Source organism: Bombus vancouverensis, chromosome 7 (genome assembly GCF_051014615.1).
Source record: "Bombus vancouverensis nearcticus chromosome 7, iyBomVanc1_principal, whole genome shotgun sequence".
NCBI classification, from domain to species: Eukaryota; Metazoa; Arthropoda; class Insecta; order Hymenoptera; family Apidae; genus Bombus; species Bombus vancouverensis.
In genome coordinates this window covers 2677618-2694272 of record NC_134917.1, presented here as the reverse complement: position 1 = coordinate 2694272, position 16655 = coordinate 2677618, and the positions used below count along the sequence as shown (strand labels likewise).

General features: G+C 35.4%; 1 protein-coding gene across 3 annotated transcripts; it reads left to right on the top strand.

Moving 5' to 3' along the window:
• Nucleotides 1-11862: 11862 nt before the first annotated feature.
• LOC117162394 (translation machinery-associated protein 16 homolog) lies at nt 11863-15882 on the top strand. 3 transcript variants are annotated; one of them, XM_076619953.1, is made up of 5 exons: nt 11863-12062; nt 14848-14939; nt 15057-15201; nt 15342-15426; nt 15493-15877. In XM_076619953.1, the coding sequence occupies exons 1-4, from the start codon at nt 12018-12020 to the stop codon at nt 15381-15383; spliced, it is 324 nt and encodes a 107-aa protein (XP_076476068.1). In that variant the 5' UTR covers nt 11863-12017; the 3' UTR covers nt 15384-15426; nt 15493-15877. The 3 variants fall into 3 exon arrangements, 2 of the variants coding, with proteins under 2 accessions (XP_076476068.1, XP_076476069.1); XR_013058777.1 differs by having other exon boundaries at nt 11865-12062; nt 15286-15426; nt 15493-15878; XM_076619954.1 differs by having other exon boundaries at nt 11865-12062; nt 15286-15882.
• Nucleotides 15883-16655: the final 773 nt, after the last annotated feature.

The window sequence follows — 16655 nt, the reverse complement described above, 5'->3', positions numbered from 1 at the left end:
TATTTATCTTATTTTTCTTTAAGCATTCGTGAACGTAGTGGTAATGAACTTCAATGTGTTTAGAATTTTTTGTGAAATTTCCGTACTTTGCTATACTTATCACTCCAGAGTTATCGTCATAAATTTTTACAGGGTTATTGTCTAGATTTACATTGAAGACCTTCATAATTTCTCTAATAGACATTAATTCACTCACCGCTTCCGATAGAGCTACATACTCTACATACGTCCAGGCTTTTGTCACACACCTTTGTTTTTTAGATTTCCGACCGATTACATTTCCATACAATTTAATTACATATCCAGAAGTAAATTTCCTATCTAAATGATCTCCTGCCCAATCAGTGTCCACATAACAATCTATCGTTTCACACTTTTCATTCCTTTTCTAATGTAATCTTAAATCTTTAATATTAAATATTTCAATATTTCGGTACAAATATTTCAATATTCGCAAAGCATATTTAAAATGTGTCTCGCTACAACAATCTTGAAATCTACTTAAGATAATTCACACTATAACTTATATTGGGTCTGGTATTTGTACTAATATATAGCAATGCACCAATTAAGTTCTTGTATCCAATGTCATTTCTATTTATCTCAGCGTTTTCAATTTTTAAATTTGTTTCCGTTGGTGTACAGTACAATTTGCTGTTTTGTAATTTATATTTGTTCGCTAATGATTCAATGTATTTCGTTTGGCTTAGTTTCATTTCATTTTTTATATAATCATACTCTATATTTATTCCAAAATATTCTTTTACTTCACTTAAATCTTTCATTTTAAATTTATCAGTTAATAACTTCTTTACATTTTGTATCCTTTTTTTGTTTTTACTACAGATTAACAAATCGTCTACATATATTAGCAAATAAACAACATTTTCCCCCTCTCCATGAGTATATAGGCACAACTCTATGTTATTCTTCTTAAAATCCAATGTCGTCACATACCTATCAAAACACTCATACCAGTTCCTCGGACTTTCTTTTAACCCATAATGCGCTTTCGATAATTTACAAACTCTATTCGTTTCGTCTGCATATCCCTTTGCTTGATTTACATATACCTCCGAACTTATTTCGCCATTTAAAAAGGCAGTTTTTACATCCATTTGCTCAATGATTAATCCATTTTGACAACAATATGATAGAAGAGAAGAGAATATATGTCATCAACGACTATGTTTCTTTGTTGAAATCCTCTTACCACTAATCTAGCCTTATACCTGTCATCTGATTTTCTCGTGTAAACCCATTTTACATCTAATACTTCTTTGCCTTTTACTCTCTCTACCAATTTCCAAGTTTTGTTTTTATAGGGACACTCTATTTCTTTATCTATAGCCTGTTTCCAATCTTCACTATTTTCACAACAAATCGCCTCCTCAAATGTACAAAGGATATCTACTCTACAATAATTTGCGTGAATCTCACTACTGTTTTCCTTTTCTGGATACCTTACTGGAGTTTTCTTATTACGTGTAGATCTCCTTGGAATCTTTAAGCTTTCAGAACTATTATCATTTTCATCTTCTCTACTTTCTAACTCTTCCTTATTCATGCTGTCCAATAAATAATTATCTTTACTATCATCGCTAACTGCATCGAATGAATTCTCCTCAAAACCGATACATTTTTTGTCTGTTTCTACGACCTCTACATGTCGCTACTGTTATTTTTCCACCTAATAGGACTCTGTAACCTACTTCACTATATCCTAACAGAATTCCCATATCTGCCTTCTTATCCCATTTAGAAACTCTTTTTTGTTCTGGCCTTCTTACAAAAACTTTACTTCCATATAGATACAAATTTTCAACACTTGGTTTTCTCTCGAAGAATATTTCAAAAGGTGTCTTTCTCTCTGCAGTGTTTGCTAGTCTTCGATTTTTCAAGTACACCGCTGTACATACTATTTCCGGTCAGTACTTTTTATGTAATTTCGCTTCCGTTAACAAGCAACGCGCCATGTCCATCACTGTTCTATTATACCTTTCCGCTGTCCCGTTTAATTCATACGTACGTATGTTGGACAATTATTTATTATGATACCTTTATCCCTAGCAAATTTATAAATTCGATTGTTTAAGTATTCTCTTCCATTATCGCATCTTAATATTTTTAACCTCTTGCCCGTTAAGTTCTCAACTTCATTTACAAACTGTACGAGAGAATGAAAGACCTTATCTTTTGATTTTATACAATAGATCCTAGCTATTTTACTATAATCATCGATAAATAAAATAAAATATTTCTCTCCATTTAATCCGGTAGTCTTAAAGATACCGCACACGTCCGTATGAATAATTTCCATTATCTCCCTAGCCCTAGTTCGATTATTTTTGAAAGATAAATTATGAATTTTACTTTCTATATACACCTTACATTTCAACAATTCCTTTTCAAATTTATTCGGTATGCCTGTCACTAGCTGCTCTTTACTTGCCCAAAATATTTAAGTATCTAAAATTTACGTGTCCTAGCATCCTATGCCATCTTTCCTTTTTACTCATATCACTACGTTCGCCACTGTTTACTAAGTGCTTCTTCCTTTCAATATACTTTTTATTTTATATGTACCATTCTCTTTGACCGCTAAAGCTGTAAGTTTATTGTTCTCATCTATTATTTTTGCAATATTTCCTTTTGAAATAACCATATTATTATTATCCGTTAACTTGCCGAAACTAATCAAGTTTGCGGACATTTCTTTCACATAAAAACTTTATTCATATTTATTTTATTTCGCTTTCCAAATGCTTCAACATAGCTTATAACATTTCATACTTTTGTTGCCTTTATCGATCTATTATCGCCCAAATATATATGTCGGAGATGAAAGAACACCGGAGCCTTTGGAATTTTGGATAATCCCGCAACATTGTAACCTAGAGTCTACTATGGCTGTAATTGAACAATTGTAGTTATTCAACCCGATTGTAATTATTCGAGAATTGTGATAATGAGCTTGGGCTCGAGGCGACAGTCAGTCGCCGAACGTAGCCGCGGTCACGGGATGAACGCTTTGCCTAGCAAAGGTATGGAGTAATTCTATAGCTCTCCTTAAAAGAAATATTCGTGGCGACACGCGACAGTAAACATTCCAACGGTTTCTGTCCTGTGGCTCGCCACACGCAGACCCTATTCTTCGAGTAAGATGATTGCCAGATGTCGATGCGTCTCCGCAGTACATGTTCGGCTAGCTCGAGGGCCCGTTATAAATCTTAAGGTTTAGTTAACTAAAGTCCTTCAAACAGACAAACAGTCTTTGTCCCAACTATGGGAAGATAGGGGAGACATATTTTTCAACGAGCGGCGTCTCCCACTAGCAACTTTCCCTCGAGGGCGGCTAGCATCTTTTTCTAACCACCGATATGGAGATTGACCAACTAGCAGCAACGCCAATTTCCCTTACTTTCTGAACGAAGGCTTTTCTCGACGAATCCGATGATCTCGTGTCCTTAGACACACCCCATTATAGTTTTCCTCTGTGGCATGATCGGGACGGGAAAGACATTCTCGCTCGCGATCTCATTGATGAAAGGAGTAACTCTTTACGACCAGTGAATATTACGCGTCCGACTTAGATTTTGTGAGTACGTTCATCTATCATCCCGTCGACCGCGGATTCGTTATTGAACCTAGGATCATTGTCATTAGTTTCTCGAATACCTAACTACCACGGTTACTTGTCCGGTTCTATAATAATCGTATTTACACTAGTCAATGTCTTCTCTATTGCATAACGACAACGTGTAACCCAAACGAAGATTTGTTTCACGCCCCTAACCCTAATTCTAATGTAAACCCGACATATATTTACCGGTTCTTTAAGGTCGATAGATTTATCAAAATAATTTACATCGTTAATAATGTGATCGGTACAGATGTTATTTCGTTACCACTTATCTCGTTCATCTCGCTGCTGTGTGCTGCGTGCGCTGTTGCCATCCATGTGCCTGCTCCTGAGTTGCCATATTCGCTCGTGCCGGCTGCTGATTGACGATGGAAGCTTCCACGCCCCCTGTTCGTATTGCCATGGTTTCCTCTTCCTCTGCTGCGACCACGTGTTGACTCACGCCGATAACTGTTACTGCTTCCCGCTTGGACGCCATTTTGACACTCTCATGCAAAATATCCCACTCTTCCACATTTGAAGCATCCTTCCTTTTTTGCAGCAAAGGCATTAGTTTTCATTTCTCCTCGATTAGACTTATCTTTCTTTTCCGCTATTTCTATTTTATTCTTCACGCACGCTACCGTTTGTTTCTCTTCTTTCACTGCATCTATTATATCCGCTATGTAGCTATACTCTTCGGGTAACGTATTTAGCATGTAATTCAGCTTTTCCCTCTCTCTCACTTGTGCGCCTGCACCTTTTAATTCATTTATTAATTTTTCAAAATCGCTAAAAAACGATGCTGAATCACTGTATTTATCAAGACTTATCTTCTCCAATCTCCTTCTGCACACGATCTAGTGCCGTCGACTCTTTCAAGTACACTTCGTCGAACTTTTTCATTATTTCATACGCTGTTTTTTCTTCCCTAATATATTCTAATTGTCTATTTGAGAAGGCACTGTAAATTATATTTATCGCCTTCAGATCCTTTTTATCCCAGTCTGGATTGTCTGTTTCAGTCTTCACTCTAGTTATAACAATATCACATTCTTTATACCTCAGAAACATCGTTATTCTTTTCTTCCACATACCGTAACCCTCACCATCAAATATCGATATCATAATTTCCGATCTCTCCATTTTAATTGATTTCCTATTCTTTGCTCAAGCGTTCCTACGTGCTTGAAGTATTTTTTCTTTTATTTTATATTCTTTGAACGTTTCTTCCCTTACTAAACTCGCAAGACTAAAAACTACGCACTAAATAGCTTGCAAAACTAGTAACCACGCTCTGCTACCATATTAAGGTATAGAGAGGATTCGAAAATACAAATAGTTTACTTTATTTCGCACACAGCAGCTACACATATATATATTACACTCTGAAGACTTTGATAACCTTCTTGCACGCACGCTTGTTGTCAACCAACTCTTCTAGATTCTCCTAACAGCCTCCAATCGTCTTTTGTCTCAACTGAGACCTGGACGCCCTCTGACGCTTACACACACATTCACATGTACAGTGTAAATGTATCATCTACCTAACAAGATCATCAACGTAAAATCCTACCGTCCTCCCGAAACCGTCCTCATGAAACCGAAATAAATAAACAGTTGACTGAAATGTTAAACAAAATGATTATAGAACCCTCCGACTCCCCCTATAACTCTCCTGTCTGGGCCGTTCCAAAGAAAATCGACGCATCAGGGAAACAAAAGTGGCGAGTAGTGATTGACTTTAGGAAGTTAAACGAACTAACAGACCAAGACGCGTATCCACTACCTGACATTGACGATATAGTATCACAGCTAGGAAATGCGAAATATTTCTCCTCTTTAGACTTATCCTCAGGGTTCCATCAAATACCCATGGACGAGAATTCAAAGAAATACACTGCATTTAGCACACCACAAGAACACTTCCACTATAATAGAATGCCATTCGGGCTCAAGAACGCACCTGCTACCTTTCAAAGAATGATGGATACCACGTTAAGAGGTTTGATTAACAATCATTGTTTCGTTTATCTCGATGATATCATTATATTCGGGCAATCGATAGAAGAACATACTAAAAACTTAGTCATTATATTCCAAAGACTCGGGGAAGTAGGTCTAAGAATACAACCAGATAAATGTGAATTCTTAAAGCCCGAATTAGAATATCTAGGACATGTAGTGACAGCAGATGGAGTAAAACCTAACCCTAAAAAGATAGAAGCAGTAAAGAATTTCAAACTACCAAAAAGTCCTACAGATGTAAAATCATTCCTTGGGCTAGCTGGATACTATAGAAAATTTATTAGGAACTTCTCTAAAATTGCCAAACCTCAATCTATTTTTAAAGAAGGACATTTAGTATTAATTCATAACGATCATAAAGAACACAAGATAGATACTGAATGGCCAGGGCCATACACCATTGAAAAAGTGAAAAACCCCTTATTATGAAATAATAGTAAATGACTCGATTAGGAAAATACATGGTAACCGTATTAAACCTTACTTTCCAGGACGATCTTCACCTTCTTCATAGTTAGCTAAGCTAAACGTTATACCCCTTAACGGTAGTTCTATATATCAAGAAAAATTAGCTCATGCATACTTATATAGCGAATCTGTAAACGTAATTATAGGTTTAGACATTAAGGATATATATGCAAAACTCAGCGAAATTAAGAGATTTAGACTAATGTTAACAGAACATTTTAAAAGTGAATGCCCGTATTCCAATGAAATGATTACACGCGCTCGCAAAAGAAATTTAATCATGCATATTAAATTTATGACACACACTTGTTACCGAAGAGGGTCATTGAATTTTGTTGGATCCATTTCTAGAAGTCTATTTGTAACTCTGGATAACGATAATTTAGAATTAATGAATAAAAATATAGATAAATTTTTTGATGAAAACAATAACTTAAAAACCAATATAACTTACAAAACAAATCTCAAAACTATAGCTTTACCCTTAACTGACAGTCTAGAAGAAATCCTAACAAAAATTGAAAACGCTCCAAAAATCATTAATAATGTATAATCGTATAGAATGCACCTCAATCAAATTTCCAACGAAGTAAACTCTCTTAATTATGAACATAGAATTAGAAGTCTTAAGAAATAGGAACTAAGTGTCTTATAAATTATTAGTTATATTGATCTAGCATTACTAGGAATATATATATAACAAAATAGAATTATATATTGGATTATATATAGGATTATATGGGTATATTTAACAAAATAGGATTATTCGATATTATAAGCAAATGCCTACCTTCCAAATTATGTATTCGCGTATTATGTTGTAAAACCAAAAAAAAAGACACAGGTATAAGCAATATCTCTAGACCAATAGAGATACCTAGCGCACCTTTAAACACATATTCACATAACGCACAAAAGGGGGCACTACACCGAAAATAAGAGTCTGGAGGACCAGCCCCACTCTAACACTGGGGGAATGTAACGTCAACAAATATCTCCAACCGCCTCAGGAAACCTGAACCGCCTTGCACACGACACCGACTCCCAAAATAAAGGATTATGAATTCGGCACGTAGGCATAAGATAAACGAACATCTAGAAGGGCTGGTTCTTGATCGAGGCTTCAGTCTTTCGGTAACAGTCTAATCGCACACTTGTAATCCTATTATAGAATAAAGGTATCTCGAACTCTGGTTCAAGAACCCAACATTTTTTTATTATTATTTTCCCATTACTTTTACGTGACAAGCAAAGCGTAACGATAAACAAACTCCGGGCAAAACAATGTTGCCGCTACGTGCAATCGTCAACCGAGGTTGAATTTAAAGTTTCCGGTATTCCCCCGAGTATAAATAAAAGAACACGATCGTTAAGACAGTTAGTATCGAACATTCTTATAGCGAATTAATATCGAACGAACGTAAGCATTACCTTGTATACACATATCGAGCAACACTAAGCGAACGACGACTAATTCTGTACTGCAAATAATTTTAAATACATTTGACTACACTAAGTATCAACTCGTCTGGTCATTAATCAACAACACGTTTAATCGTCCTCCACATACATGTTGTATAAGCTACTATGTGTATATTTATTTATGTTTCCCATAGTACAGACGTATTTCTTATTTTATTGTAGCTGTGTAATTTCAGTAGTCTTGCATAAAGGACATCTGTTTTGTTGCAATTGTATCAGCTATTAATTGTAATACTTGAAGCGTTTGTATCTAATCGTCATGTATCTGTGGTGGCACTCGACCATGGAACTTTCCAACGGCTTCGCGACACAAAGCGCTATACCTTCAAAGCGTAAGGCCGACACGCCTAATGTACCATCGATATCCCTACAGTTCTTTCGCCGAATATTCGGAAGAATGCATACGCGGCAACCGTTGCGGACATCTAATAAACGCGTGCGTAGTGGGGATATCGAGGGCCAACAAAGAAAAGAATCCATTTGGTTTCGAATCAAAGATTCATTCTGCCCCGAGCTGCGGAGTGCGAAAGGTTAGACGTCATAGCGAAGCAAACACAATTAGAGATACGTGATTATTGACTCTTGATAGTTAATCGTTAATCGTTAATCGTTAATTGTTGTTGACAGTTAATCGTTAGTCGTTAATTGTTGATCATAAATTGTTGACTGTTGATTGTTAATAATTTAATTAACTTTTTTGTTGAACATCAAGAGTACTTCTTGTGGGCACCTTCACCCACTATCCACCTCACATCGTTATTCTACATACGGAAGGCAAGATTGATATCAAGTTCGAAAGACAGACCGCAGAAGTCTGGTCTCTGCTATTACCACGAGACCTTTCGAGACCGCGCAAGGAAGTGCCGGGCCCCTTGCAACTGGACCCAGTGAAACGAGACCAGCCGTCCGTAAACGCGGCATGTGGCGATGGCTTTAGTATCCCGTCGCATTTTCGTGACGGACAGGGCACCAAGGATCTCTTTCCTCGTGAACACCGGTGTCAATATAAACGTATACCCGTGCAACAAACTAGGCGGATCCGCGAACAAAGATACGTACGAGCTGTTCGCGGCGAATCGAGTGGTCGAAGCAAACCGATAACTCCTTTCGCGAGTCAAAACGCGTCGTCTCTGACGCCACAATGTTAGTGTCACGACCGGCATACTTCAAATCCGATGGACTGACGATGGAGATAAAGATGTGGCGGCACTCGACGACAATCGGCGGCAATATCGCTGAAGTGTCTAATGAACCATCAACATCCCAACGATCCTTTCACCGAAGGTTCTAGAAGAAAGAGCACGTGGCAACGGTCGCGGACGCCTAGCAAATGCAAATGCATGGTGGGGATGTTGAGGGATGACAAAAGAAAGTAATCGCATCCGATCGAAAGTCAAATCATAAGAGCTTCAGTCTTGGAAAGTCACGCCTAGAGTTTGGAAGTGGATTGTAAAGTGAATTGTTGTTAGAAAAAAAATAAAGTTTCTTTTTTTTATTTTTCACCTCAAATTTCTTTTTTTATTTTGTTATTTTACGTGATATTAGCGCATCCGGTATCGGCAACAGCGCGTGAACGACAAATGGCAGTCGCTAGGATTCGTTACAAAATCTTTGTCTCCCGCGCGATTAATTCTGTATTTAGAATAATTTTAAATATATCTGACAATATCAAGTATCAACTCGTCACGTCATTATTTAAATCATCCACCACAAATCCAAAAACAGAATAAGGAAAACAGAGAAAAGAACAAATAGAAAATTAAATTGCTAACATGTTTTTCTATAATAATATTTTAACATCAATATTGTAATACGCAATGTGAAAATGAAAAAATTGGAAGCAACCGAACTATGGATGAAACTAAATCACTTCGCTGCTTGTAAAGATAACTTTTAGTGTTATAAACATAAGTCAAGTAGCAAAGAGCATAAATTGAATTTACCCAAACTCTTCTTGAAATCTGACAAAATGATTCTTTATTTTGTCAAAAAAATCTTTACGTATTTTCCATTCCCATTCGTCGCTTTTTTCAGTGGCGTGTTTATCGCTACGTCGAAACTCCGTCGGGTAGCAGTTAATTTCATTTAAAGTAGAAAACTATTCAGAAACGTGTATACGTTACACAGCAACAAACCAGTCGCCCTGTTATTACCTCGTTCTCAACAGTTCAAATTTCAGGGACGACCGACTACTTAGTATCGACCCAGTACGTCATATTTACTCGCCAAAAGTATTGTAAACGAAAATTGTAACCAGACGTGCCGTTAGTAACTACCATTTTTCGCGAAACTTCTTTTTCATTTGGCGGAAATTTAAACAAACCCCGAAACACCGTGGCGTTTTGCAACTGTCTTTAATCCTTTAAGATAAAAAAGATTGACGCAAAATTTTGACGGGATGAAATTTCACGATATATTCAGGTGAAACGATGCGAAATTAAAGCGAAGCTTATAATGGGAATATAGTTTGCTTGTCTGTTGTCATAAAATGAGATATGCAGAATATATTAAAAAATATAGTATATGTAATACGAAACTTTATATTATTCATGTTATTATAGACAAAATATCACAATATGTTCATATATTTAAATCTCATCCGAAAAAGATTATTGTATGTAGAACACAGTTTAACTGTATTTTGAATTCTTGTTTATCAGATCACAATTGATAAGTTGATATTGGGATGATTATCCTCATTTGAAACAATTTTGTGACTGTTACTTGTCAATATACTTTATATCTTATGTACATTTTAAATATAGTACGCAAACTCGAAGTTGCAAGGAACATTAATAAAAATTCAATGTTTCAATAACGCCTTTCATGATTATAATTAAATATTTTTCAAAATGTCGCATCAGTGTTACATCTAGCACCCCTTCCCCCACACACAAAAGTTTACCAATTTATAATATATGTACTAGTAGATTGACAAGTTACGATTTACAGGTTATATAGAATTCTATTTTATGATTTTATAATTTTTCGTTAAATAGAATAATCAAATAACTTGCAATTAGTAAAATTTCATTTGTTTTATCGTCAAACTTGTGCAAGGGAACATATTAATGCTGGTAACTTTAGTGACTTGCAAAATTTCAATAGTGCAAGACAGGCCAGATATTCAATTGCAATTGGTTGCTATCCATATTTTCATCGGTCTTACAATAACCTTATGTTATCAATTATGAATTAAAAAGTTAATGAAATCACAACTCACCCAAGGCCAATGGGTATGACTTCTTTTCGAAGATCGATTGAAATCTCGAGTTTGTTGTTTGAGACATTCAGTTACCACAAGACAAAAACACCACTCCATTACAGCCGACGTAAACAAAACATGACAGATTCTTCCAATTCTCGGACAATAAACATAGGCTTACATACTTACTGTTTTAAAGTCACAGTCTGTCGTTGAACTTTCGCCAAGTAACTTGATACGTACATATACACGTCCCTCGAAATCAGTTTTCGACGAAAATACATACGTGATATGTTATGTTGCAACCGAACGTGAATTTCTCGCGGGAAATAGCCTGATATCGTTTATTTATGCGTCCCTCAAATACGAATTTTACTATACACTTCGTTTAAGGTACGCCATTTTGCAAAACGATTATCGAAAGATTACTGCTTACATCGAGATCGAGAATAGATTCGCAGGAAGCTGGATGCCGCGATTTCTCCCCGCGCTTTACTTTCTTCCGAAGTTGTGATTGGTTGATTTCCTGCTGCCATATTCGGTTTCGCCGAGAATCGTGAACACGTACGCTGGAAGCAATGCGGGGTAATTATTTAATTTATTTCATAATATTATTTAACATATATCGTGAAAAGTTCTGAATATTCGGATTCTTCTGTTATCGTTTCATCGTATGTTAGCATTATCAGCTCTCGATATCGAATTGACAAACAGAATTTTTCTCATACAAAGTAAGTCACATTAAGTATATGTATGTGTATAGTCGAAGCAATGCAATTAAAAATTTTTCTATTTTAATTGGAATTATTTATCACAAACATTTTACCGAGCATTCATTTTATAAATCTTATACATATATATATATATATAACCAATTTATAATATATATATGAATACACACACACACACGAATATACACACACACATATATATATATACAAACAATAGAAATACTTTCGTGTGCTATTATACGTAGTTCGATAGTTTATATTTCACGGGCCCCGTGTTGCACCCGCGTCGGTTTCGTTTCTGTTTCCAACGTATAAGTGTAGCGTCAGTGATTCGCGTGACGCGACGTAACCTTCAACGTTTGTTTTTCTCCGTTTATGCGTTGTGTGTTCGTTTGAATGAAAACGTCGCGAGTGTTGTAACAAAAACCACGGAAAACAGAAGAAGAATACGGGAGCAAAAGGAATTCCAGGCTACAGCAGAATGCCCATTGCCCAACAGGGTTTCGTTCCATGGTATTTCAACAAGGTAAGCTACCTCTTTTAGTACGCTTCAAGGCGCCTCTTTCCAACCAATTAATTTGGGTCCAACACCATTTTAACTTCGTATACTCAGAGAAAATATCGTTCTTTTGTATTTTCTAACTCTGATCTATGTATAAATTTACTGCGACGGGTCATTTCTACGGATCAACGTATCTTATAAAAACGTTGCGTGAAATGTTAATAATATATAAGTCTTGAAACATTTGTACTAATTTCATAGAGGAACGTAGTTGGTACCTTCCGGGTGGCATATTGTATGCTTGTTACATGAACTTTCCAAATATCTTACAGTTAAATGGTTGGATTGTTTACTAGAATAAGCAACACAACATTGTTTTTGATTTATTGTGAATGAATTTATAGAATCATATTATTTTACACATATACACTATCGCGCAAAAGTATCCCAACATTTGATTACTTTTGATATTATGTTATTTAATTGCACAATCAAATTGATAGTATGTGCCGATATATAATGATTACGATCTGTATTATTATCTTATTCCTATGATGTGGTTTTAACATAGGTCGTAACAAAACGGTCAAAAAAATTCTTTATTCTCAGACTCTGTAGCCTGTAAGAAACGAATTAATTAATTAAAAATCTCGGTATAACCTACAGGTTCGGAAAAGGCTGATAGGCTTTGGTCTACGTGGTGGTTGGGAATTTTCATTCGTTTCGAGTTCGCTTAGCTGATAAATAGTGAATGTGCATTTCTTCCAAAATAAAGAAGAAAGCGAAGTCGATAGAAACGTGGGTCAAATTTGAAATCATTTCTCGGTTATGTGGAGGTTGATTAAACACGTTGGTGTATATAGTGATGAGACGTATATAGTAATGAGTTGATATTTGGTGTAGTCAAATGTATTTAAAACTATCGGCAGTACTCTTCTAACGATCTCCTTCTAACGAATTTAAATTCGACTTCGGTTGACGGTTGCGCGTAGCGGCGATATTGTTCTGTCCGGAGTTTGTTTATTATCAAGTTTCGTACCTCGAGACGGTATCAATGCCCCGAGGCAAAACAACAACATGAGTTACTCTCGATTCGCATCGTCCTATAACTCATATGCCGCTACAATATGCAATCGAATAAAGTGATAAATAGCTTGCAGATGTTTACGCGTCTCTGAAAATGTTAAAAGATATAACATGTTTAACGCGAAGTATTCGTGATAATATTCGCTGCAATTTGAAATATCTGCGTGCAGTCTCGTAGATTTTGAATAAAAATTTATCTTTTATCAAAAAATACATACATGTTTTGGCCTACATATAGCTTTGTACTCTTGTAAACTAAAAGAGAAGTCGAAAAAAGGTGATGTTGACTCTTGGAGTAAAAAATTCATTTATGTCAATACTACTTTTAGAAATGCACCAAGAGAAGCAAGACAAATTATTGACGAAACACAGGATAGTCATTTCCGATCCAAAAGAAAAACGCAACAAAAATAATATGTAGATAGCTATTAAGGCAATAAATAATAAAGTCATTGAAATGATCCATCATTTCAAACTAATATCGCTTCTCTTTACTTCAGAACTGCTATAAACATTTTAAATATCATTTATGTCTTGGTTCCCTTGCGAAGTTCTCGAAGAATTCGTCAAATGATGTCATGAACAATATAAATAATCGTAAAAAATCTATATTTGTGTTTAAAAAATAGGCGAATAAAGAGAAATAGGATAATCGAGACCGGTGAAAAAGGATCAACCTTTTCAGCAATGGCAAGGCACATCCCGCATTTGATACAAGCGGAAGAGAAATCAATTTCTATCATGTCGCACGGTGAACAAGAACGCAAATACTGAATCTTTTATATAATACTACTCCAAACTCTGTTGAGTCGCAGTAATAATAATAATCGGGTGTTGACTTCTGCTCGTTTTTACTTGAAGTTTGCTCGTTACCTCTTTGACATTTGGTGGATCGTTTTCTGTCGAAACCCGTTCCATCTGACGTTAAAATCAATAAAAACAATATTACGATAAAGACTTTTATCTCCATTGTTGTCAACTTCCGTCAAGTCTTCGTTTTCTGCTCGCTGGATATAATACGGATTCCCAAAAACTTTCTTCGTATGAAATTTTACTAATGTACATTTATCAAACATTGCACATTTTAAAATAGGTTATCATTATAAGATTAAAAAAAATAGCTAAAAATATCTTGAAACAAAAGAAACCAATTTTGAAGTTTGTTAGCCCGGAAATGTCATGGTAAGAAGGTATACTTCGATATTACCTTTACTATCGATAGGCGTCGCCGTCGTTGCTGTTGTCACATACGAGACACAACAAATCACGAAATTGACAAATCACCGGTGATCTCCTCGAGTCGCAGTTCGAACGTTTCACAAATAAGTTAAAGAATTAAACTTTAGATATAGTGGTAAAATTTATTGTATGAATCCAACAGAGTGACGGTTCGGAGTGTTATAACAAAGAGGTATAGAACGCTGATTTGGGAGACTTCTTGTACTGAGGTTTTAGTCCCTCTGAAGCGGTTATCGTCGGGTGTATATCAGAGGCGCCTATCCGTTGCTATCTGGTTATTGTTTCGATAGCTGTGGCATGTAGGATGTTTTGTCTACTCTATTAGTGCTTCTAAGCGTGTGATACTGTCGACGATTCGCCTGTGCATGATTATACATTGAGTAAACGCATAGCCTGAGTTAGAGTTTTGATGATTAGGATAATCGAAATAATTCATAGCCATGGTAATATTTTAACTAATTTATTTTGTTGTTGTCTTTTATAGGCCACTGCAATGAGAAAAGAATTCCTGAAGCCAAAGAAAATGATACATCCAAATAGCAGAAAGTCTATCGCTATTACGAAAAAAGCCAAAAAGTAAATACAATTACTATTAAATTATGTGATTTTGTTATGTACATTTCATTTATTTTATATGATTATATAATACTTTTGTGTAATAAAGAAGGAAATGGACAATGTGTTTTGTTTCAGAATATCAAATAGACAGAAGGCAGAAATGTCCTGCTTGATAAAACAGAATTCAATAGGAGAGAAAATATCGTGGATCAGAAACAATATGATTCCAGGCGTGTGTCCCTATACTCCAGAGTTAACTGCAAGTTTGTTAGAAACGAAGGTAAAACAAAAATGTATACACATGATGATACAGAGATTGTACATTAAAGATGTGATTAGTTATAGTTCTATATTTGATCCAAAGGTATGTAGCAAGAAATGATGAAGAAATGGAAGAAATTACTATTAAAAGGTCTATAGGTAGCAACAGGAGTAGACAGCATGCTAGGAGGGAACACATAATTAGAGTAGAAAGAACTAGGAGAATATCATACACGTGGAATAGGTAAAGAATTACAGCCAAATTTATTTTCAATATATCCTGATGTACAAACCCTCCTTTATTTTTCAGAAATTTCTGATATTTTAAATGCAACTCAGTGTGAAATGTTATTGAATTGGAATAATGAATTACAGTGTGTGAATAATTTTAAATTTATAAGGTTTGGCGAGAAAGATTTAAAGAAAGTATTACAGCTAAGAAAAAGAATGAAAATAAGCCATATTAGAATATCCAAATCTCTGTTAGCTATGCCTGTAAACAAGAAGAATTTATTAAGTAAGTCAATTGATTTAGATGAAAATAGTGTAATGGAAATAGAATAAATTCTGTAGATATGTCTTTTTATCTTTCATCTCTATTTAAAAACAAGAAAACAGAAGAAAAGCGAACAGTTTCGTCCTTTTTTGTTTGCGAAATGCTAGAAACCGCATTTCGTCTTGCTCTTATCTCCCACGAGAAGTAGTCACGTCACAAGATACAAGAGTACGATAGAAGAGAAAAGAAAATGTTCGATTGTGAAATATACAACAAAACTGAAACATGTAGATGAATCACGTGCGCATCATTAATATTCTGCATCGTTCCTTCGCCTTTTCTTCTATTTTTTCACTAGTTGCTCCATTATTTAAGAACGAACATATAGCAATTATTCTCAAAATTGTACATTTCGAAATGGTAAGAAAATCAATAGTACAATGATAAATATACGATTTTAAAAGCTTTTTAGATTTTTTACATACTTAGCATTAATCAAATAGCTTAGTATATAAAAGAGTTTACTTATGTCGCCTGTTATAAATGCAGCTGCGTTCGTTACAACAATTCCAATTCCAAGGAATTTCTCTCGAAGATCGCAGTGAAGAATTTGCTTTGTTAAATTATTACTGGTATACTTCGTCAACTTGTGGTATATCGATACAATTTGTCAACCATCACTTTTAATAGCTTCTCGCTAATAAAAACATTTCGTACCTATTTAATAAGAAACAGTATATTCTTAATTATTTAGAAATTTACTTAATGTTGCGTCGCATGGAACATCTGCATTCCAGCCGACGCTGCCTAGTAGCCAGCGGCCCATCGCCTGCCTGCCAGACCCTCAATAAACTCACGTTTGCCAGTCAACTATTGCCTAGAAATATTTTCGGTTAGAGTTTGTAAGAGTTTCGGAGAAGTCCTTGAGTTTATTAGACTTTCAAAATTCACGGAGGAAGCGGGTAGTCGCCGAACGG